Raw genomic sequence first — 25,397 nt, forward strand, 5'->3', positions numbered from 1 at the left:
ACGCCTAAAATTCAACTCAATGACCCTAAGGACCTTTATAACCTTTTAAAAAATATATAAATATTTTTTTTCTTGGAAAAATCACCTATATTGCTCATTTTTGACCCCTTGGTTCAATTTGGCACTTTGGCTTATAATGGCACCCAAAGTCCAATTAACCTTACATCTTGGGTCTTATTACATCATTTTGTAACCTTGTTTCTAATTCACAACTAGGATGACACTTATCTATTTTCCTTGGTGACCTACACCAATGATCGTCCAACTGGACAAGTTTGGAGTGCTTGGGTGCATGAAAATGCATTAAATTTGATGCCATAGGTATAGCAGTAGGAGATCTACTTAAAGGATGCCATGGTTTTATGTAAAATAGTCAAATTAATCATCGGTTTAGGATCAACTAATAGGTCCTGGAAGTGATTTCTTGGTCAAATTTGAAAAGGCCTTAATTTTTTGCTTTATTTGTTGAGGGTTTCATAAAAAGAACATATAAAAGTTGATAGGTTTAATCCAATTTAATTATCCTCACTTTAGGATCATATTAAGATATTTTACCAAGTTGTATGGTTGGGGGATAATTATTTCATATAGTTCCTTTGTAAATGGAGGGGTTTTTATGCCTAAAAAGTGGCCCATAGTGTAACAGTAAAGACTTGGTCGAAAACAACCATACCTCATATTTTGATATGTTATAAAGAAACCAAATGGGTATCCTAATCTTCAATTTATTTTCTTGACATTATGGAAAAATGTGGAGAAAAATGCAAGAGGACAACATTTTATGCCTAAAAAGTGGCCCATAGTGTAACTGTCATCGAATGATAGTTGTTCCAGGCCTCTAAAACTTCAAACATGTTCTTGGTTGGTTAGGGAAGCATATACTTGGTGTTTCTAATTTTTGGTCTATACTAGTAAGTGTCTTTACCTAGATTTAAAAATAGTGTCTCATTGACATTATCTAGGGAGGAGCATGAAAAGAGTATCAACAAACTCCTATCTAGGATGGTAGACAAATGGTTACAACGTATAGAATGAGGAAAAAAAGCCTATATGGAAGAAGAATGAAAATTTTCTCAAGGATTTACAAATCAAATTTTTAGACATTGTTTACTTTCACCCCAAAAGTCAAAACATACTAGACATGGTTCACAAGATAGTGATGCAGATCCAGAAATCACTAAGGAAGAGATCTTACAATTTTAACAAGATAAATATTAACAAAAGCTCATGAAATTGAACTTGGATCAAGAAAAAGATAAATGCTTCATGCACTTATTCTCTCAAGGATTAAAATTTCCACACAACCTCAATGTTGACAACTTGATTGAAAAGGAGGAACCTTTACCTTTAGAAGTTGTTACGAAACAAATGGAAGAAATGAGGAAGGATATGTTACACATGAAAAATGAGCAAGATAAACCTAAGCCATCTTCTTCATTTGAGTCAATATGTCTATTTTCTTTTGACAAATACTTATAAATGTATCCTTTTACTTGTAAGGTTGAATTTTTTAAGTATGAAAAATATGACGGTAGTGGAGATTCTCATGATCACATTAAGGAATTTTGTGCACTAAGTATGAAATTCTTACATGAACTCACTTATCTCGTAAGCCTTTTTTTCTAGAAGTCTTAATGGGAAAGGTATGGAATGGTTCACAAAAAATTTTCCTCCACTTATGTCATTTGATAAAATGGAAAAAAGTATTTCCAACATTATTCCTATAGTATTCAACATGCAATCACTATGCTAGACTTATGAAACATTAAACAACACCAAGGAAAATATTCTATTTCCTTTCTTCAGTGATGCAGGAAGTTTTATTCATGATATCTAAGGCAAATCCCTAAAGCTGAAAAGATTGATATATTTATCAACCTTGTGCCTTAATTGCAGCATGAACATAGGAAACAACTATTTTCCAATTCCTTACAACTATGTTCCAATTTCTAAGGAACCTAATATGATCAACTTGACCAATGACATTCAAACTACAAAATAATATGCTTCTCCAAGAATATTGACTCAAACAAATATAATCACCCTAGTAGAGGTAAACCATCATAGGTTTCCAAATCTAAGCACACCTGTACACCTCTAGGAGACTCACTTGAACTAGTGTTGAATACTTTGATATTGAATAAGATCATTACACTACCATATAACTATAAACCTTATGAACCCAAGGTTAAGCCTAAAGTTTGGAATGACAATCACTATTGTATCTATGATAGGAATAAGGGCCATAAGACTAAAAATTATGGTGTAGGGCACCTATATTTCATTGATCAATATGTTTGTAATAAGGTCAAGGGATATGTCTCATGATATCCCTATGGCCCATCCATTTTGTTAAGGACACGAGACCCCTTGGTGTGTTTATAAACCTTGGGCATCGTTTTGTCCTAATGGATGATATGTTAGTTATTTCATATTTGTCTAGGTGTGTCTTAGGGGTTTGGAAGCCTAACAAGGTTTCTAAGTGTTAATCAAGTTTAAATGCAACATTTCTTACTATAGCGGCAAAAGTTGCTTAAAAGTTGTTAGCAACTTTTATAATTTGCTAAGCAACTTTTTGGTTTCTAGGAGTCTCAATGGCTTAAACGATTTGATGGTTGAGTAGAATAGTTGGAAACAGCCTATTTAGGCTTGAGACATTTGAAAATAGATAAAGAGGGAAGATCCAATTGTAAACTTGCTTTCAAATCAATAAAATATACCTATTTCAGTGCAATTTCTTGACATTTTGCAAGTATAGTACGGAAGAATAAGGGGTGCATGATGACCTTTCTAATTTGAAAGTTGATGCTAACTATCTAAAAGCTTTTGGTAGTGGTTTGAAGTTTTTATCCTTTTTATTTCAAAAGTAATTGAATTTATAAGCTTGCTGGTCTGAGAAACTCTCAATTTCAGGGTTTTGGCATTCAAATGGTCCTAACTTGCTAATCCACTAGTGGAATTTCTTCTCTAGTTTTATGAAGCAAGTTAGGGATGTGTACTATAATATTTTTGTAGTTTTGGAATAGGAATTGAAGGCATTGAATTTTGGGAGCGAGCCCTAAGTCAAATATCACCACGTATTTGACCAGTTTTAAGAAGAACAGATTAGATAAAGAGATGGAGAGACTTTGAGGACTTGGTGATCAAAAAAATTATCCTTTTTTGAGTTAGTAGATTACCTTAGAAGTGTATTTTTGGTTCTATGCACCCATTCCTAATCTCTTGCTTTGAAACCCAAGCCTAACCTAGCTAATTAGGCCTGTGGACTTAGTCAAGGTTATGATATGATAGAGTGGATTCAATCTCTATAACTTTGGGGTTTGAGAGAACTTGAAAAAGGGTATGTGAAAGTTTGATTTGTTCCTTAATTCTTTTGGGTAGTTTTGAAGTTAGTGGCAAAAATCAGGGATTGGAGACCTAATAGGATTCTAGGTCCTTCCTTGCAATTTGTGTTGTGGGTTGTTGGGAGTGCAACCAGTGGTGGATTTTGCTTAGTTGGATTTTGACTAAGTAGTTTTTAGCCTTTTTGGAAGTTGTGAGGCCTAGAACCATAAAATCCCTATTTTACCCAAATTAAGGGAACTTGTCCTTAAAGGCTTGATTTGGGTCAAATTGCTCTATGTCATACTTGTGTATGGCGAGTCTTAAAAGCCTCATAGTGGCTCCTCATAGAGGTATACACTTGTTGAAGTGAAAAAAACCAAATTTTCAATCCTTTGAACATCTTGGGTGTTGGTTTTGGGGTTGGGTCTTAAGGTTGTACTTCCATTGATGCACTCTGCATAAAATTATATGAAACTTAAATAACTCATTCAAGATCTCATTGATGATAAGAAAGTTGAGGTGGATGGACTCATGACTAACACTAATCATAATGTTTTCAATGAACTCAAGTACCCAAGCATGAACAAGAAGAAAGTTCTAGTAATAAAAATAGGATGCAAAGATCAACTACATATAGTTGAGCCAACTTGTGAGAACATAAACATGATTAGGTCTAAAGGGAAAAAGAAAGGCTACAAATCAAACATTGATGAACCACCTATGGTTATCCTTAAGGGTGTGGATTCTTCCATACAATCACAACCTTACAATCTTGAGACTAAGAGAGAACAAACATAACAACCTATGATCATCCTTAAAGGATTTTACCCTTGAACCCGTACATATGCTAAAAAATTGAATCTTGTAACTAGGAGTGAACCAAAGATCATACACTTTGGTCTTAACACTTCCAAATAAACAACATCTGAAAAATTTATAAGATGAGATTTATAAGTTTATGATTCAAAAATAAATTTATTTTGGAGTTTGTCTAAAATAATTACAGATGACAAAACAAATAAAAGATAAAGGCATGTTAGTCATAATATCATTATTGGTAACAATGTTCCAAATGCAAAGAATTATTTGTTTGAGCTTCTAGCAATGATCAAGTGGCTTACTGAATGGCTTAATGAGTCTTGGAAACTTCTCCCATTATATTGTTGCTTTTGCCAATTTCAAGATTTTGGTTACATGTGCACAATCACGATTTTACATCACAAAGCATTCATATTTTAACAATTTTCATGTTCTTTCATTACATTTTGATCTAAACAACAAATTCTAAACTTTCACTTATTCAAATGACTAATCTGAAAATGGGTCCTATTAAAGAATCTAATTTAAATTCAAATAATGTATCTAGATTCTAAACAAATCAAAACATAAAATTTGTGATTTAAACTTATCTCGTCACTTACACATAATAAAAATACCCACCTTGTCATGTGGACATTCTTAGGGGAGAGGTTACACATTGTATTTGGATCCAATTGATCACTCTTTCTCTTTCTCCCTCTCTCCCTATTCAATCTAATGAACCAACTAGATCTACTCTACATTTTAGTGTCTCAAGTATTGCCTCATGGTTTGACTCGTGAACTTTCTGGTGAATCTTATTATATGGTTTTCCACCATATTTTATCAAGTGGACATTTGATGCAACAACAAGGTTTGAATAATGAAGAATCTTTCTCTCTATTTACCAATCCTTGAATAACCACAAGTTAGGGTTCTTCATAGAATATCATCTAAGCCATGTGCCAATTACAACCACCACACTAATATGGTACTCTAAACATTCACCATCTATAACCCAGTGATCCAATTTTTTTGTGCTTGGACACAATGACACAAATAATAAGCTATCCATTCTTCATTGTCTTTAGGTGTAATAACATCAAAAACATGGACTATAGTGACAAATGTACAAATGCGGTCATTAATTCATAAAATACTTAAGTAAAAGTTATAAAATTACATATTGAAATTACAAAGATATATAAATATATATATTACCAAGTTGCACTAGATTAGACAAGTGGTCAAAGTTAATAGACTAATCCATCTCTACCATTTTCAATGCTTGTGGGGGATAATAGGTGTCAATTGGGTCTAAAACTTGTATATCCCATTTGTCCACCCATTCAGTTGGCTCACAGTCATCCCAATTTTCCTTTGCACATGATGGACAATAGCATGCCATTTTTTGTGTGTAGATACTCCATGAACCTGCATCGGAGCTTCTAAAAGAGTGCAACTCACTAGATCTTGTTATTGTGCAAAAATCCTCATATGGTGCAATGTTAGTATTATCTATCAACTAAAAAAATCTACAAACTTTAGACTCACCTTCCTTACCTAGACCCATTGTAGAATTACACCACTGGGCGATGAATTTTGCATCTATCAATATTGTTGTATCTGTGTACTTTAGTTCTTCATGAGCTAAGGCTCTTTTGATGTATGCACCTGCACCATCGTGCTCTCCTTTTCCATGACCAACCTTTGTGAAATTCCACATATATTGAATTCTACACAACATGTGCATCCTAATCAACCAATAGAACATTCATTTATTCTTGAATTGAGATGAGCAATTGTCTGACCAAATAATGTGTTGATGATATGTTATGCCCCTATTAGAAAAATATCCATAAAATAGTTAAAAACAACCATGTACAAACTCCATAGAATGTGATCGATCATTGTGGATGTAAAAATGGTACTCCCTCAAAATCTTCTTGTCATCCTCTGTACTTGTAGGTGAATGCATGAATGTTATGTGAACAAATATAGAGACCTGTTCTGAAGTATAATTCTTTGCTTACACCTCATTTTGTTTTTGTAGTGTGTAGTTCTCTACAAAGCCTACAACCAAAACAATGGTATCTAGTGGAAACGTATCCTTGCACAACTTGAATTGCAAATCCAGCCATCGAGCTCTATGTGTATGCCTTGCATACTCATAAATAATCTTTTTATGAAAAATCTTCATGAACTCATACACTAGAATCTTTTCAATGACTAAATCACATCTTTTACCCTGTTTCCCATCTTTTAGAGCATATGTCACTATCCTAAATTTTCTGTAATCTACTGATTCATTTCCAATTGCATGTGTACTATCCATATATTCACAAATTGATAAAAGTTACAAAGAACCACAAAATGAGCATGTACCATCCAAGCATGATGTGTTGTAAAATTGTTGGCCATCCCCTATTTCACATAAAATGTTGGATATAAATTTCCTTGAAGATCTTGGTGACTCATTCATGTCACAATCCTACAAAACAAACTTAGAATGCAAAAACACACATATATCTCTAAAAACATCAAAATGGTTAGAAAATGCAATATGTATCCTACAACAACAAGTTGTGTGTGTGTGATTTATCTTCACATTAAAATGTTTGCCCATCTCAAAAAATCTTTGACTTATTCAAATTTGAGGATACATACCAAAAAAATTTGCAAAAAATTGTGTTTGAGTTGTGTCCAAAAAATGTTTCGCATGTGGGTCACAATTTTGGCTACCAATCCTTCTTACAAAATCTCTTTGATTAAGGGAAACACGGGTGTTATTATTCCAAAAATCTTCAATCAATGATTTCAAAGCTTCACTAATTTCTTTATCCTTTTGTGGTAATCTACCACTAAATGTCCATAACTCATTTTTTTTTTGATCTTCCAATCTCTCACACATTAGCATGGCTCTACTTAGAGTACCTCTTTCAATTCTCAATGTTTTTCTTGTCTTTCTCATGAGTCAAGCTTTCTTCATTTGGGTACTTAATATTGTTGATGTAAGTACTCATCTTGTGATATTACTATCTCTGGTGCATGATTTAGAACTCACTTTTTCATAAGCACTCATTAGATTCTTTACAATGCTTTTTTCATTTGAATCATACATCATTCTTAGCCCAAGAATCTTCATGATATGCCTAAATTTCAAATTTCTCATCATTTCAAAAAATAATTGGCATTGACCTATAATATTTAATTCTTCAAAGAATAATCTCCACATACAATTATCTTTTCTTTGACAAGTACACTTTCTATCTTGTCAGACATTGATTTCAAAATGTTAGTATCAATATCAATCAAATATTTTGGTCTTTTTAAACAAATTCTAGAAGGTGTTATAATATCTTCCATTCCCTTAACATTTTAAACATCAACATAAGGTCCAATGTTTTGCATACCTTGAACTGAGGATGATGTACCTTGGCAATAAGATGCAAAAGATGGACTATCACCTACTTGATATGTTGATGTTGTGCCTTCAATATGACATGATGGAGTGTGTACATCATCGAATCTACAAATTAATGTCTCTTCAACATGAGAGGATGATATGACTCCAACATTGGAAGATGGTGTAGCTTCACAATTTAATTGTCTTCTTGAGCATAATAGTCTCATTTTTTCTCTTTGTCTTTCCAATTCTTCCTCTTTGTTTCTTTGTATCAGTGGTTCTTGATCCTCTTCGAAAGTCAATTCTTCATTATTACTTTGCAAATTTTTTTGTTCATGTAGTAGCTTCATTTTATCTCTTTTAATTTCCAAATCTCTCTCTCGATCTTCATTTTTTTGATTTATTGATTTCTTCCTTGGCATGATGATGATTTCTACATGTCAAATTATTCAAACATTTGAATTACTTACAATTTGTAAATTACAAATCATTCAAATACATATAAAAATTAATATTATTTCAATGAATACATAATATATATCAAACAACTTGCCAAATTTCTAACCATTTCCAAATAAAAATTCATTCGAACATACAAATTTTAGTGAATTCACTATATATTAAACAACATGTCAAATTATAATCAAATTTGTCTCTATATATCAACATATAATATTTAAAAAGGACTGCACTAACCTTTTCTATAGAAAGAATATTCAAAAATATGATCCAATGATTGAATTTGGTGTTGGCTAGCTTCAAAAAGTCTTCAAATAGTGTTTGCTAACTTCCAACAGCTTGAAACCTATGTTTTCTATTAGAACAATAGAATGCACTATAGACAAAAAGTAGAATATGGATAAAGAGGGACCCAAACTTGCTTTGCAACTATTTTTTGGTGATTTCACATAGTGCATACACACTAGAAAGCGTGTATGCACTATGTCAAAACACATCTCTCCCTATCCCACCATCCCCCATCCCCTACTCTCTCTCTCACTCTCCCTCTCCCATCGCCTACTCTCTCTCACTCTCTCTCTCTCCCATTTCTAGCTCTCTCACTCTCTATTCTCTCCCATCCCCTACTCTCTCTCTCTTGCTCTCTCTCCTCTTCCATCCTCTACTCTCTCTCCCTCTCCCTCTCCCATTGCCTACTCTTTCTCACCCTCTCTCCTCTCCCATCCCCTACTCTCTCTGTCTCACACACTCCCATCCCCCCTCTCTCTCAGGCTACTCTCTCTCTCTCCTCTCCCATACCCTGCTCTCTCTCTCTCCCTACTCTCTATCTCCCCTCTCCCATCCCCTACTCTCTCTCTCCCTACTATCTGCCCTCTCCCATTTCCTACTCTCTCTCTCTCTCATTCTCCCTCTCCCATCACCTACTTTCTCTCCCATCCCCTACTCTCTCCCTCACACACTCCCATCCCCCCTCTCTCTCTCTCCCTCTCCCACTGCGTACTCTCTCTCTCCCCCATCCCCTACTCTCTCTTGCTCTCCCTCTCCTACTCCCTCTCCCACTACCTACTCTCTCTCTCTCTCTCACTCTCTCTCTCTCACATCCCCTACTCTCTCACACTCTCTCTCAGGTCTCCCATCCCCTACTCTCTACCACTCTCTCTCATCTCCCATCCCCTACTCTCTAGATCCCTCACACACACTCCCATCTCCCCTCTCTCTCCCTCTCCCACTCCCTCTCCCACCACCTACTATCTCTCTCTCTCACTCTCTCTAGCCCTCTCTACTCTCTCTCTCCCATCCCCTACTCTCACTCTCTCTCTCCCATCCCCCTACACTCTCTCCCATCCCCTACTCTCACTCTCTCTCCTATCCCATTCTCTCTTTGCCACCCCCTACTCTCTCACTCTCTCACACTCTCTCTCATCCCCTACTCTCTCTTACACACACTCCCATCCCCCCCTCTATCTCTCCCTCTCCCACTCCCTCTCCCACCACCTACTCCCTCTCTCCCATCCACTACTCTCTCTCAGGCTACTCTCTCTCCCCTCTCCCATCCCCTACTCTCTCTCTTTCATAGACACACACTCCCATCCCCCCCCTCTCTCTCCTCTCCCAACCCATACTTTCTAGATCTCTCACACACACTCCCATCCCCCTCTCTCTCCCTCTCCCACTCCCTCTCCCACCACCTACTATCTCTCACTCTCACTCTCTCTCACTCTCTACTCTCTCTCTCCCATCCCCTACTCTCACTCTCTCTCCCATCCCCTACTCTCTCTCACACTCTCTCCCATCCCCTAATATCACTATCTCTCTCCCATCTTGTACTCTCTCTCTACCACCCCCACTCTCTCTCACACTCTCACACTCTCTCCCATCCCCTACTCTCTCTCTCTTACACACATTACCATTCCCCCTCTCTCTCTCCTCTCCCACTCCCTCTCCCACTACCTACTCTCTCTCTTTCATAGACACACACTCCCATCCCCCCTCTCTCTATCCTCTCACATCCCCTACTCTCTAGATCTCTCACACACACTCCCATCCCCCCTCTCTCTCCCTCTCCCACTCCCTCTCCCATTGCCTACTATCTCTCTCTCTCACTCTCTCCCCCTCTCTACTCTAGTCTCTCTCCTATCCCCTACTCTCACTCTCTCTCTCTCCCATCCCCTAGTCTCTCTGACACTCTCTCCCATCCCCTACTCTCACTCTCTCTCTCTCCCATCTTGTACTCTCGCTCTCTTTGTCACCCCCTACTCTCTCTCACACTCTCTCCCATCCCCTACTCTCTCTTACACACATTCCCATTCCCCCTCTTTCTCTTCTTCTCCTACTCCCTCTCCCACTACCTACTCTCTCTCCCCCATCCCCTACTCTCTCTCTCCCATACTCTCTCTCTTTCACACACCCACACACTGCCATCCCCCCTCTCTCTCTCCTCTCTCATCCCCTACTCTTTAAATCTCTCACACAGACTCCCATCCCCCCTCTCTCTCCCTCTTCCACTCCCTCTCCCACTACCTACTCTCTCTCTCTCACTCTCTCTCTCTCACTCTCTCTCTCTCTCTCTACTCTATCTCCCATATCCTACTCTCACTCTCTCTCTCCCATCCCCTACTCTCTCTCTTACACACACTCCCATCCCCCTCTCTCTCCCCCTCTCCCACTCCCTCTCCCACCACCTACTCTCCCTCTTTCTCCTATCCCCTACTCTCTATTTCTCTCTCCCCTCTCTCATCCCCTACTCTCTCTCTTTCACACACAAACACCTATCCCCCTCTCTCTCACCTCTCCCATCCCCTACTCTATCTCACTTCCTCTCCCTCTCCCACCAGCTACTCTCTCTCTCACTCTCACTGTCTCTCTCTCTCTCTCACTCTCACTCTCTCCCTCTCTACTCTCTCTCTGCCACCCCCTACTCTCTCACAAATTTTCACACTCTCTCCCATCCACTACTCTCTCTCTCTCTCTCTCTTACACACATTTACATCCCCCCTCTCTCTCCCTCTCCCACTCCCTCTCCCACCACCTACTCTCTCTCTCATCTTCTACTCTCTCGCACCCCTCTCCTATTCCCTACTCCCTCTCTTTCACACACATGCACTCTCATCCTCCTCTCTCTCACTCTCCCTCTGCCACTCTATCTCCCACTATGTACTCTCTCTCCCATCCTTTACTCTCTCTCTGCCACCCCTACTCTCTCTCACACTTCCTCTCTCTCCCATCCCCTACTCTCTATCTCTTACAGACATTCCCTTTCCCCCTCTCTCTCCCTCTCCCACTCCCTCTTCCACTACCTACTCTCTCTCTTCTATCCCCTACTCTCTCTCCCCCTCTCCCATACCTTACTCTCTCTCTTTTACACACCCACACACTCCCATCCCCCCTCTCTCTCTCCTCTCTCATCCCCTACTCTCTAGGTCTCTCACACACACTCCTATCCCCCCTCTCTCCCTCTCCCACCACCTACAATCTCTCTCTCACTCTCTCCCTCTCTACTCTATCTCCCCCATTCCCTACTCTCTCCCTCCCCTCTCTCATCCCCTACTTTCTCTCTCTACCACCCCTACTCTCTCACACTCTCACACTCTCTCTCTCACACACTCCCATCCTCCTCTCTCTTGCTCTCTCTCTCTCTCATTTCCTACACTCTCTCTACCATCCCCTACTCTCAATCTCTCTCTCTCCAATCTCGTACTCTCTCTACCACCCTACTCACTTTCTCACACTTCCTCTCTCTCATACCCTATTCTCAATCTCTCTCTCCCATCTCATACTCTCTTTTTTTCACCCCTACTCTCTCTCTCACTTCCTCTCTCTCCCATCCTGTACTCTCTCTACCACCCCTACTCTCTCTCACTTCCTCTCTCTCCTATCCCCTACTCTCTCTCTCTTCCCTCTCCCATCCCCTACTCTCTCTCTCTCTCTCTCTCTCTCTCTCTCTCTCTCTCTCTCTCTCTCTCTCTCTCTCTCTCTCTCTCACACACACACACACACACACACACACACACACACACACACCCATCCCATCCTCTCTCTCTCTCTCTCTCGTTCTTGCTTTGCCTCTCTTCTTCCCTCTCTATGCATAATTTAGGTCTCAATAGTGTGTGAACACTATATTGTGTGCGCACTATTGAGACCCAAATTTAAAAAGCTTTAAATAGCACATGCACACTATAGTGTACAAGTGTTATAGGGCATACACACTATTAAAACCTTTGCATTCTACTAAGCCTAAGGCTTGGTTTTTTCTTGGGGATCCAACCTAAAGGTTTGGAGTCTATAAACTAGTCTAAGACATGTTTTGCTACAAACATACAAAAAATAATCAATTTTTCGTGTGTGCTCTCCCTCAAGATTCCTCATGGTTGAGCATTGGTAAGATCAGGTTACATGACATTGTAGGTCTCTATGTCAGCTATATAACCATATAATTTATTTTTTATCTGAACTATTTCAAGCCTTTCATCTATAATTTATTTTGAATGTATGTCCATTTTTTGTCAAAAACCAACATGTACTAATTGTGTTGTAGATTTTAGCTCGTTCATTGAATTTTGTAACAACTTAGTTTTTTAGAAACTAGACTCCATTCTACACACTTTGAAAAAAAGAAGTTTTGATTTTAGATTAGTTTTCAATCATTTCTAGGGGGAGCACACAAATATTTCACATTTTTGGGATGTGTCTAGTTTAAAAATTCATTAAAAAAATACACATTATAAAATTACTCAAAAAATCAGGGATAAACTACATAGTGTTAAGTAACTTTTGACCAGAGTGATTAAAGAATTTCAAAAAAAAGTTAAAATTTTTGGGGGACCACACTTTGTACTATGTTATGTTTTTTTGGAATAAATAGTACCACTTTTTGTGGCCCCCTTTTTTGAGGACCTAAAACTAAACCATTTTGAAAAAAAATTAGTAGTTTAGAAACTAGATTCAAAGGACTACTACTTTTGTTTTTGTCAGATCTTAAAATTTTGAGCGTAACTATCTTCAAATTCTTGTTGAAGTTCAAAAATTGCTGATTGCAACAAAAAGGTTTCCACTTATACCCCCCTTTTGGCACCACAACTTGGTGCACTTACCCATGGACAAGTGTTTGCTTTCAAATATTCCAATTCCATCTTTTGACTTTATTTTTTGGAGAATGTAATTACATTGTTGACTTTTTTTCCAACAATTTTTTGACATTATGTTTTTAAGGTAACCAACTTCTTTCTCTTTTTATATTTGGTTAACTAGTCGAAGACCCTAATAGTGATAGGCATAGATTGAATCTTGTTAGGAGTAGAAACTCTTTGGGGTTTGTACCCTATTAAGACCATAACAACAGTGGGTAGAATTTGTGCAGAAGTAAGTTATCATACTTATCAATTATTAGCTATTATGGGTTCCTTTGGATGGAAATAATTTTATTGATTTTATTAAAAATGACTCAAAAACCAAGATGTTATCTAAGAGAGTGTGAAATCAAAAAGAAACCCACAACAAAAATCAGAATGAAATAGAATAGCTTTGTGGTTTGTCATAATGAAAATTTGAACCTATATTCTTTTCTGTTACAAATAAAGTCCATTAAATGTCTTCTTATGAATTGTAGACTTATTTAACTTTTCAAACAAATACAGGCGGAGAAAGTTTACTACCAAGCTTTTTTTTTTTTTAAATGTCAAATATATTGGTGAATCAATGACTTATTTGGAATCTATAGTATCATCAACAGTATGATTTTGTTCCATTATTGTTGAATTTTCCATCATCAAGTTGTCTGTTAGAGTGCAATGAGTTTTTCTTTTATGCAAATTATGGTGTGGCAGGTCTTAGTATTTTGTTTCTTATTATCTTTCAGACCTTAATCACTAATCCAAGGATATGATTGTTGGAATATATGATTTGCATGTATGTGCAACAATCAAAATGAAGGCATCTGTTATTATAGTTTTCACATCATCAGGACAAGTTGTAAGGTACCCATAATTTTCTACTTTAAATGATTGATATAATTTTTCTTAGAAATTGGGTATAATTTCAATATTGTATCTCATTTTCTTTGTATATCAAATAGAATTTTGACTTTTGATTTTTTTTTAGACAGATTATGAAATACAAACCATATATGTTTGTTTTGGTTGTCATCATTCCACAACTTATGACTACTTTGCTAAGGTGGTCTTTTACTAGGCATTTTAGGTTAGTTCACTAGTACCTTAACTTTTATTGCTTGTAGATATTCTTATCGCTACAATTAAATCAAATCAATGTTGTATGTTAATGGTATGATTATGTTTAGTTTTACTATCTTTGTCTTTGTAAGACTTCAAGAGGTACTATGAGAGTACTATCTAATCTTAAGAGATTTCATAGATGTTTTAAAGTTTTCTAGTAGTTTCCCATATGCTAAAGTGTTTCCCTACATGGGAAATGATTTGAATTTTTTTGTGGGATAGGGAAATGCACATCTAAGTGAGAAACAAGAAGAAAATACTTTTTTTTGTAAAAGACAACAATATTGATTAAAGTGAATGGATGTCAATGATGATTGTTTTAAGGAAATTTTTTTGGAATGGGAGTCTATGAGGGCCACTATCAGAAGGGTAGGTTTTCTTGGTTTCCTACTATGGTGTTCGTTTATTACTAGTTATAGTGGTGGCAATGGAAGTGACACTTATATTGTTGTCTTGTAGGCAACAAGCTATCTTTTCTAGACCAATTTTCATCTAACAGTTGAAGTGGTTGTTCAATTTTAAACACAGAGAATTTGTGGATGTGGTGATGGAATTTCTTGGAGGGGAGTTTTTTGATGCCAAACATAGGTATAGGTCAAATATGGATGTAACTTCCATGGTTTTTCCATGGGTTCTAGAATTGGCCGAAAGTGTGGAGGTGATCAAATGAGCTATGCAATCAATTGTGGAGGTACATATGGTGTATGTGTTTCTTTTAGGAGCTTGATGCTTTGTTTACCTTTTGGTAGTGGGAGAGGGTTTTAGTGCCACAAGGGTGGTGGTTAGGTGGTGTTAGGTTCGTTGGTTCTAATGGCTTTTTTTACCAAGATTTTGATGCAATTACTGAACGTATATTTCCATGATTTTGTTAATAAAAAACTTATCTATTATCAATAAAAAAAATGGGAAAAAACCCACAGCTTGCTGATAACAAATACAATTAGCATTTTGCGATAAATATTACAAGAGTTTCATGTCCCAATAGGATATTAATTATTGTCAAACTGCCATATACAAAATATTTCAAAATAATATAGTAAAAATCTCTATATCAATGAACATGCCAAGATGGATTGAGTTTTATATTAACAATATTTAGTCCAAATTCACATTTAAGCTTCACCTACATGTACTGAAATGCACTCTTGCAATATTTTTAACAATTTTTGAATCTTGGTTGATTTTTTAGTATTATGGCATCTAAGGAGTACAACTATCCCATTCTAAATTTTGACCAAGAATTGGAAATGCACTATGAGAAATCAACTCCATGGTATATGCACAGTGCCAAACTTGAGAAAGGGACTATATCTTCTCAAACAATACAATAAAACTTGACATCATATATAAATGTCGGCAAATAGGTCAGATTATGAAAAGCTGAGATTTTTTTTGAGCCCTTAGGAAATTCTTTGAGAGAATAATCTAGATATTTGCATACAATTCTAATCAAATAATCAAGAACAATTAGGAAAAAGGTAATAATTTAGAATGCTTAGTTGATGAGAAACCTATAGATACTTCTGGCTAATAAGACCTATGAATGCAATAGAGTTAGAAAAAAAATTAAGAATTGTACATCAAATATCTTTAACATTGACACATGTGATTGGAGATGAAATATTCCCTAATTAGCATTAGTACACAAATCAAGAACCCTGTAGATTACCTAGTGTCCTAGCCCACACTCACATGTTGCTCCCTAGTCTACATTTACTACCAAAATAAGAGATTAAATCACTATTAACAAACGAATAAAGGATTTAGGCATTAATATGTAAATCAAGTACTATGGTGCAAAGAAAAAAACTTGTGATATAGCTGAAAAAAGTCTCTTACTAATGATACTCAAACTAAAATAAAAAAATGAAGCTTGTTATGATCTTTGTGACTTGAGATAGACAGAAGCTCAAGTCAATAGTTGGGTTGCTAACATCAACATAAATTTATTATATATTATTAAAACATACATATATGTGGTACTTAATAAGTAAATGAAACTGAATCCATGACTCCATTTACTTTTTACAAGTCATCATTTGACCTAGGCATATCCAACCATTCAACAATAAATCTCTCAATAAAGAACATTACAGTTTATAGTGTTGCTCCAGGCTTCAAACAATAGAAAATTTATATTATGCTTTGACCAACATCTCACTAGATATTAATAAATAGATAGAGATATTGAAAAAGTGAAAATGACTTTATAGTAAAAACAACAAATTAGACCTGCTTTGCTCTCTCGAACTCTGCCTCACTTTGAGCTTCATCTTCAAGATTTATGGGCAAAGTTGGAACTGATTTGCTAATAAAATACACTTTCTATACTTTTACTTCCACTTGCATTCATAAATTTGTATCCATAAGAAAAGAAAAAACATTATTTCATATTGTTTAAATGGTGAGATGACAAAATGAATATAAACCTAAAATCACAACAAGGCCACTTGGTGGAAAGATGTATCCCTGTATGATTATTTGGTAGAAAAGAAATAATTAAATCTAGAATGAAAGACTGATCTGATATTAAATATGGAGTAAATCCTCAAGTAAACTAAGAAAACATTAAGGAATTAGGTGGATCCTCCCCCCATAGGGCATGATAGTGCTAAGGCTTCTTTGACACCAAGCAAGAGGAGTGTTGAGTAGGACTAGATCAAGAGTTTTGTCTTTGAGTGGTAAGAGATTCCACAGAGAAATAGGATGAGGTTCAAGAGTATAGTGGGAGGAGGTTTTAGTTGCACAAGGGTGGTGGCTAAGTGGTTTTAGGGTGGCTAGTTCCAATGGCTTTTTTTGGCTAGGATTTTGATGCAATTACTGAATGTACATTTCCAAGATTTTGTTAATAAAATCGTAACAGTGGTATCTTTTATAGCGATTCTTCAAAATGGAAAATGTAAACAAACATTGAACAACTTCCTTCTCTTTGAATATTTCTTTCTTGATTGTTTCTTTCTAGACAACATGTGATTCCTATAAGAAAGCAAACAACCACTAGCACTCAAATGTTTGAATAAACAGAATTGCCCTACCATTCAAAGAGATTTGTCCAATGGGTAGAGGAAAGTTTATATTGTCTTCCAAGTTTAGGATGTGTAAAAATTAGTGGCATTGCAAATTGGATACCATTATGAAGGGTGTGTGAAATTAGAATTCAATAATTCCTATCATCTATGTATAGAAAAGATGTGATATTATATTGGGTTGTCTATATTTCAAAGCAATGGTTGAGAATCCATTTGAGTGTAATAGTTTTCATGGATTTGGATTAAATGAAATTTTCTTGAAATCATTTTTACATAGTACATTTCTATTAATATTATTATATATTGACAATTTATACAAGTATTTGTTTGTTGTTTTTACAAAAATTTGTGGGAGAAATTTTCAATCATCTACTTTTTCTTTGACATCTATTATATGCTGATAGTAGATCCCAAAGTGCCATCAGAAATGTTGATCATCAAAATCTCCAAACACAAGTATATACAAAAAGAAATTTAACAATAATAGCAATACACCTTATTAAAGATAGACCTTTGGATGAAATCAAACAATGTTTTGGATTAAAATCCGCATTTGGAAGACTTGTTGAGGGCTAATGGTACATTTTACAATTTTATGTAGGTGATTTATGGTACATTTTACAATTTTATGGAGGAGATGTTGATTCACCAATATCTATATTGGAAGATGAGATGAATATTTTTCCTTTTTTCTTTTATTTTTCTTATTCTAGAAGAATTGTCATAGTTTATGCATGGTATAACTCTGTTTTGCAAGCTTACGGTGCTTTGGTGAAATTGCAAGAGAGATGCTCAATATTATTTTTTTTTACCTTAATTGTAGTTTTTTGTTTATTATCTTGTGGTTGTATGTTGTTGTAAAGCTAAAAGATTTTTTTCTTTTGATGTTTGGACTGAAATATTGATCAAGATTATTCTATCTTGATTGAAATATTATTATACTTCCTCTTAACAGGGAAAGTCTAGAAGTGATCTACATATTGATTTGGAGGACAATGAATCCCCATGGGATGGGGAAGTATTGCAAGTTCCAAAAGATCTAGTCATACAAGAGGAATGTCTAGAGGAAGAATGAGCAAAATGGGAGGAGGAAAACAAAAAACAAGCAAATAATGAAGATCAACAAATTGGTGATTTCATGTAGGAGATGTTGATTTCTTGAAATGATGGTAAATATGTTTTAAATGCTCTCAAATTGTTACTAACATGTCTATGTAAAGAACCATAATATTGATGCAATTTTTTTTACTTTTGAACGCACATAGATGATCCACACTATGTAAATATGTAGGTAGACATTAATACAAATAGTTGTCATGCAAACTAAATATGAGAGAGATAACTTTTGACATTTAAACTCCTTGTGACTACAATAATGTTAGAATGCAATAAAATTGCTTACACAGTGAAATGACAGGAAAAAGGTCAACTTTTGGTTTACAATGATCTATCTGATGCAATTACCAAAATTCATAAATTCCTATCAAAATGATCAACATTGAATTGAACTATGCCAAACATACAATACTTTATTCAATTACATCCATTAATATGTTGCGACTTCATGCAAATAGTTGAAGTATGAATTACTTGCTTCTTAAACTCTACTTCCTACTAGAAAGGCCTTCTAGCAAGTGATGGATTGTATGGTTGGGTATAAGCCTATAAGTCTTCCATATTCACCCAAAAATTAATCTTTCTACTCCAAATCTGAAATAGATATACTCAACCAGATATCATGCAAGTATGCACAGAAAACATACATAATATATGTAAAAAAAAAACATTTAACCATTGAAAACTAAATTTAACTCATGCAATATTGTGAATTTGACTTAACCATCTGAAACTGGAGTTTGCATGATAATTTCCCAAGTGAGAAAATCATTTTGTGTAAGATTATTGGATTGAAGATGATTCCAAAAAAAAGTGAGATTTATACTTGATATGGAGCCCCCTATGGATGTCATTGGACTTAACTCTTTCTTGGACACATTGGGTACTTCCATAAGTTCATTAAGAACTTTTCATAAAAATCCTATTGGTTGGAGAAGTTGTCTCGAAAAGGAAAGCCATATGCATGGGAGATTGCACAAGGAGAGGCCTTCAAGGAGCTCAAACAAGGCTATTGTGTACACCCATTTTGGCATATCTGAATTGGGACAAGGATTTCTATGTTAGAGGCATCCACATAAATATAGAAATCCTTGTCCCAATTCAGATATGCCAAAATGGGCGTACACACTAGTCTTTTTTGAGCTCCTCGAAGGCCTCTCTTTGTGCAATCTCCCATGTGTATGGCTTGCTGTTTCGAGTCAACTTATCCAACCAATAGGATTTTTATGCAAAGTTCTTAATGAACTTCTGGAAGTACCCAATGTGTCCAAGAAAAAGTTAAACCCAATGACATCCATAGGGGGCTCCATATCAAGGATAAATCTCACTTTTCCTAGAATCATCTTCAATCTTATTTTTTAATTTTTTTCAAACAAAGCAAGTTGGTCAAAAACTTGACCAATGCTAGTATGAATTTTTGACCAAGTCATCGACAAGGATGTCGTCATGGGTTTGGCATCCTGGTCAATCAAGGATGACAGTTTAGTCAAAATTTCAACCAAGTATTAATTTTTTTATATTTTTAATATAAATTTTAATGTGACATTTTTTACCAAGTTTGGTCAAAATTTTGATGACAAAAATTGTGATGAAACTAGTGGTCAAAATGTCGACCAATATGAGTCAAAAAATGAGTCAAAATTTACTAGTGCTTGTTCTTGTGGAATGCCTACCCCTAGTTTAGTTTATCTTTCTTGTAGGCTTCCAGGAGTAAGCCTAATTCTAGGGGGAGTGAATGTAGTGCCTACCCCTACTTGACTTTTCTAATTTGTTTTGTCTGGATTCTTTTAGGCATGTGTTATGATTATGTTCGATGATGCTATATATGTTCATGTATTGACTTTTAGTTATTGAATGATGTTAGTTAGACAAATGATTTTTATGTGGTTTCTATGGATACTTGCCCCATACTTGCATGTGTATGGTGTGCGTGTATATTTTCTTTATGTTTGACATTTCTAATGTGGTTGAGGAAGGAAGTCATAGTCACCTGCTAGTCAAGATCTACACGATGAACCAGTTCCTACCATTGCCTATTTAGTTTAGAACATTGTGTTTGTACATGTGTGAATTTTATGCAAATTGCAAGTACCAAGTATCGACTTCCTTGAATTGCCAGGATGAGTGTACCCTATCAAAGTATTTCAATGGTATAAGTGAGGAGATAACTCTTGAGTCTAAATCCTAAACCCTAAGCAAATTGTCCTAAAAAATAGGACAAGTATCTAAGTTAGTTTACCCATCCGAATTTGTCAAGTGACGTTAAGTCATGATTTTAACCCTGGAATTTGATTTTTGTCCTATGTCTTCAGTTGAGTTGTCATATTTGGTTTTGTGGGTCTATTGGGATTTTCTATTATAGTTAAATCAAATGAAAAGATAATTTAATTGAAATTTTATAAAGAAATTTGATATTTAATTATATTTAATTAATTGAGAAATTAATTAAATAAAAGAATTAAACTTAAAGATTTTATTAAAGTTTTATTTTAGACATATTTATATTTATTTAATTTAATGAGAATTATTTAGAAGTTTTATTTTAATAATAAACTCTAAATAATGTTATTAATTAAGCTAATAAATATATTATTAAAAATGTCTCATGAATTACTTAAATAAATGAATAAAATTTAAAGATAAAGGTTATAGTTCTAATTTTGGCATATTTATAATTATATAATTTAATACTAATTTAATTAGAAGTTTTATTTTAGTTAATAAACTCTAAATAATATTATTAGTTAAATTAATAAATATGATATTAAAAATGTCTCATCATTAATTAAAGTGAGAAAGAAAATTAATTTAATAAAGATATTTTAGTTTAAATTGCATAAAGTTGTTGCAAGAAAATTGTATATAGAAAATTAAATATTTAATTATATTTAATTAATTGAAAAATTAGTTAAATAAAAGAATTAAATTTAAAATATTAAATTAAAGTTATATTTTTAGCATATTTATATTTATTTAATTTAATAATTATTATTTAAGAGTTTTATTTTAATAATAAACTCTAAATAATATTATTAGTTGAGTAATAAATATTATTTGATTAAAAAAATATTAAAATATGTGAATATTTGATTAATTAAAAACTAATTAAATTTTTGCTTTAAATAAAAACTCTAAATTTAGAAGTCTAAATTAGAGGTCTAAATTTAGAAAATTGGTTAAAGAAATATTAGAATATGATGTTATTTAATTAGAAATTAATTAAATATGTATTTCAATTTAAAATGTTTATTCTAAACATCTAATTTAAGAAGTTGGATAAAAATAGAATTAAAAGATTAAAAGACTTAAGATTTAACATTGTTTTATTATGATTATTTAACTAGCTTAGATATCTTTATACATCTATCTAAAATAGGCCGAGAGATATCAATCTCGAGGCGTCTATCTTTTCTCAAAAACTATTTATTGAAGTAGGTGCCTTGAGATTGATATCTCTCAGCGTGTTTTAGATAGATGTATAAAGATATCTAAGCTAGTAGCATCCACAACGCAACATGTAAAATTAAAATCTATTAAATTATTAATCTGAATTATTCTTTTTAAAGCATGATGCTTATCATATCAATTATGCTTTGTGGATAATGAAATATAGTATATACAATGCATACAATTAATCTCTTTCCAGAGATTTGAGTTGTTCCTCCTCTGCTTTCCTTTGCACAACTTGCTTCTCTATCTTCATCTTTTCATAATGATCATAAGAAAATGGTGGTGATATTCGAAGTCCATTCAAAGACTTAACTCATGATATAGCAAAAAATGTTAGTCTTGTCCTTTCTCTTGGTCCAATGTCAACCATTGCCTTAGAAAGTGTTAATCCCTGTGATTTATGGATAGTTAATGCCCAAGCCAAACGTAAGGACAATTGACGTGTGTGGCCTCTTTGTATTGGAGAAATGGGAATTAATTTTGGAGCTGCATCTTCAAATGGTATTCCAAAGTAATTGTCAAATTCAACCATAACATATGTTGGTGGATCTGGTGGGGCATTTCCAGGTTTGTATATGATATTTCGAATGTATCCTAGAGCTCCATTGACAAGTCCTGCTTCAATCCATAAATTAGATGTTAACATGACCCTTGCATCCTTAGCAAGTAATAATTCAATATCTAGTTCATCATTTTCACCTCCCCCTAGATTATTACTTCCTTCTTTTGATGTAATGTTGCGAGCAACTGGTTTTTTTAGTGAATGTAATTTCTTTCTATTATGGTTATGAACATTATCATTTGTTGCAAATAGATGAATATTATTATAAAACTCCTCCTTGACATTTTGGGGCAATGAAACATCTATCCTTGTCATTAATAACTTCCAATCATCTATAGTTGGAGTTGCATCTTGTATATTAGGGAGTAATTGGTAGAACCTTTGTTGGTCTTCACTTTCACCTTCTTGTCTAAAAAATTTATCCAAAGTAACAATAATCTTGAACTCTTCCCATAATAACTTTGCATGAACATTACTATCATAAGGTGGTTTATCACTAACAGGAGGCAGTTGTACCAAATCTCCTACTAAAATAATCGATCTTCCTCCAAAATTCATGTTTGAATTTTCTAGAAAAGCTTGACATAATCTTGAATCTATATTTTGTAACAAATTTTGACCAATAAAACTCATTTCATCAATTAATATGTACCTAATATGTTGAATTTCTTCTTGTATTGTTGTGAGCCTTGTGCCCTGTAAGTCAAAAAAATCTATAAGAGGAATTCTTAGAGTCGAATGAATTGTTGATGCGCCTATGTTAAAAGATGCAATTCTAGTTGGTGCTAATAATAATAGGGGAGAACACTGTAGTGTTGATGCATCATAAAGAGCTTGAAAAATGGCTTGAATTAGATATGATTTCCCTGTTCTAGTTGTTCCTTGAATTATCATTCATAATGGCACGACATGTTCACCTTGATTATAATGTGTCATAATAATATCAAGTGCTTTCTTTTTCTTAGCACCTAAAGTTTCATATGATATACTCATCATCATATCTTTAGGTATAAGTAAATCATTTTGTTTCATAGCATTGATAAAATGTATTGCATTATTTGTGTATTCTTCTTCTCGATATTCTACACTCCATGGATTTTGTCTGTCGATATCTCTTCTTCCCAGCATATCTATTTCGGTTAGATCCATCATTTATCTATGATGTAGTCTTGATATTATCTCCCACTCATGTTCAATTATATGTTGATTATTTGGTAATTCATTTTCATCTTCAGAATCATCATGAATTTCAACATTATTTTCATATTCATTTTCAATAGTCTGCCTATCCACATGCCATGGATTAGAATTAAGGGACTCCCAATCGGATACAATTGTAGTATCATATATTCCAATATCTCTTTGTATATTATGAAATGTTTTGTACAATAATAACTCTGACCAACAAAAATCAACCCATTTTTGTGAGTTTCATGAAGGAATATTTGTAAATCTTGGAAACACTCTCACAATAGCAGCCATTGTCCTTTCTTGCCATTTATTATCCTATTTTTTTCTATAGTTATAAGTCCAAGATCTAGTAGCATCTATTAGTGTGACACTTTCCATTGCATATGGTCTATCCATATATCCTTCAATTAAAAGTTTTAGGTGAGCTTCATCATCACTTTCTTCATTCTTTATCACTAGCTTGAACACCTCTCTTGAAACATTTAATGTAACAAATACTCTGCTACTTTCTACTAATGGCAACTCTAATAACATATGACATGTTTCTTGTGCACCAATGTCTCTTTCAATCAGGGTTTCAGTTAGTAGTCTCTTATATGCCTTTGATGCTACTTCATCTAGATTTTCAATATCTGCAAGTCTTACCAACATTTGATGATATGTCTCAGAACTCTTTTCTGCTTTTGTTGCATACTTCACAATATAATTCATTACAGCATGTCTTGAGAGAATAGGTTTCCAATCTACATTTGCTCTCCATAACTGAAGTATGGTATGATTATGTGTGTTTACTCAATCATCATTTCTTTCTGGTTCATATATTTTATCTCCTGTTGTTGGATCTTCAAATAATCTTGATCCATCCAGATGTAATGGTCATGGTGCATTGTACCTAAAAAATAAAGAAAACTATTAGCTTATACACTATTTTTTCATTTTTTAGTAAAAAAGCATATGAATCTATATAATTATCTTACCTACAAACCATTTTCCCTCTTTTTTTATGAAGGCAAGAACCCTCTTTGCATATTGTATGGCGTTCAACACAATTGAGCAACTCTTCATAATCACATTCAAAGTCTACTTGGTTTAGTTGTTGTGTATTTCAAAGACACGGATGTTGTTGTGTAAAATTTTGTAGGACCTATTATTGAAGATATAACATATTTTATGAAGTAAATTTTTTTTAAAAGTATAATATATGTTGAATAGCTATAGAAGAATTAATATCATACCTATATGTTTTGTTGATGTGGATCTCCCCTTGGATTCAATGCATGTATAATAGAATCAAAATATTTTTGATCTTGATTTCATCATGATTTCTCCAGTTAAGGCTATCTATGTTAGGTTCTACCTCTAACCATATGAATCCATGCACATGTGGTAATCCTCTGTGTTTCCTTTCATATCTTGACCAAAAATCTTTTACTTCCATTCCCTTTAGTAGTACTTCCTTTCAAAACATTGTATATCTTAGATGCATATAATATGCAACAATATGTGGGTAGTCAATAATATTTTTTTTTCACCATTTTTGTGCCTCTTTTGGATTAGATGGTTTCATTCTTGGAATTAATGCATGTAAGTTAGGCCAATACATATCCACTACACTCAAAGTAAAGAAAATTGTTGGTGTTCCAATTTGATGCAAGAGATCACCTAATTCAGCTCGGCATTTTGCCCAATAAAACCTTGTACCCCTTAGAGTTGTACCAAAACACATCAAGTGATCTACTAGATGTGATTGAGGGACATTTTCTATATATTCTCGTAACTCATTGATTGTGATTGGGATATCTTGTAGGCTCCTTTTGGCAAATACTACTAAT

The 25,397-nt window shown here is 34.3% G+C and overlaps 1 protein-coding gene across 1 annotated transcript; it reads right to left on the bottom strand.

Annotated features, from left to right (window-relative positions):
- Positions 1-22,125: 22,125 nt before the first annotated feature.
- On the bottom strand, positions 22,126-24,276 carry LOC149537060 (uncharacterized). The gene is made up of 2 exons (XM_089806401.1): positions 24,003-24,276; positions 22,126-22,427 (listed from the first exon to the last, which is right to left on the bottom strand). The coding sequence occupies exons 1-2, from the start codon at positions 24,274-24,276 to the stop codon at positions 22,126-22,128; spliced, it is 576 nt and encodes a 191-aa protein (XP_089662527.1).
- Between the last annotated feature and the right edge of the window lie 1,121 nt (positions 24,277-25,397).

The sequence above is a fragment of the Cupressus sempervirens genome, chromosome 10 (genome assembly GCF_028749045.1).
Source record: "Cupressus sempervirens isolate cs-2001-9-10 chromosome 10, ASM2874904v1, whole genome shotgun sequence".
NCBI lineage: Eukaryota > Viridiplantae > Streptophyta > Pinopsida > Cupressales > Cupressaceae > Cupressus > Cupressus sempervirens.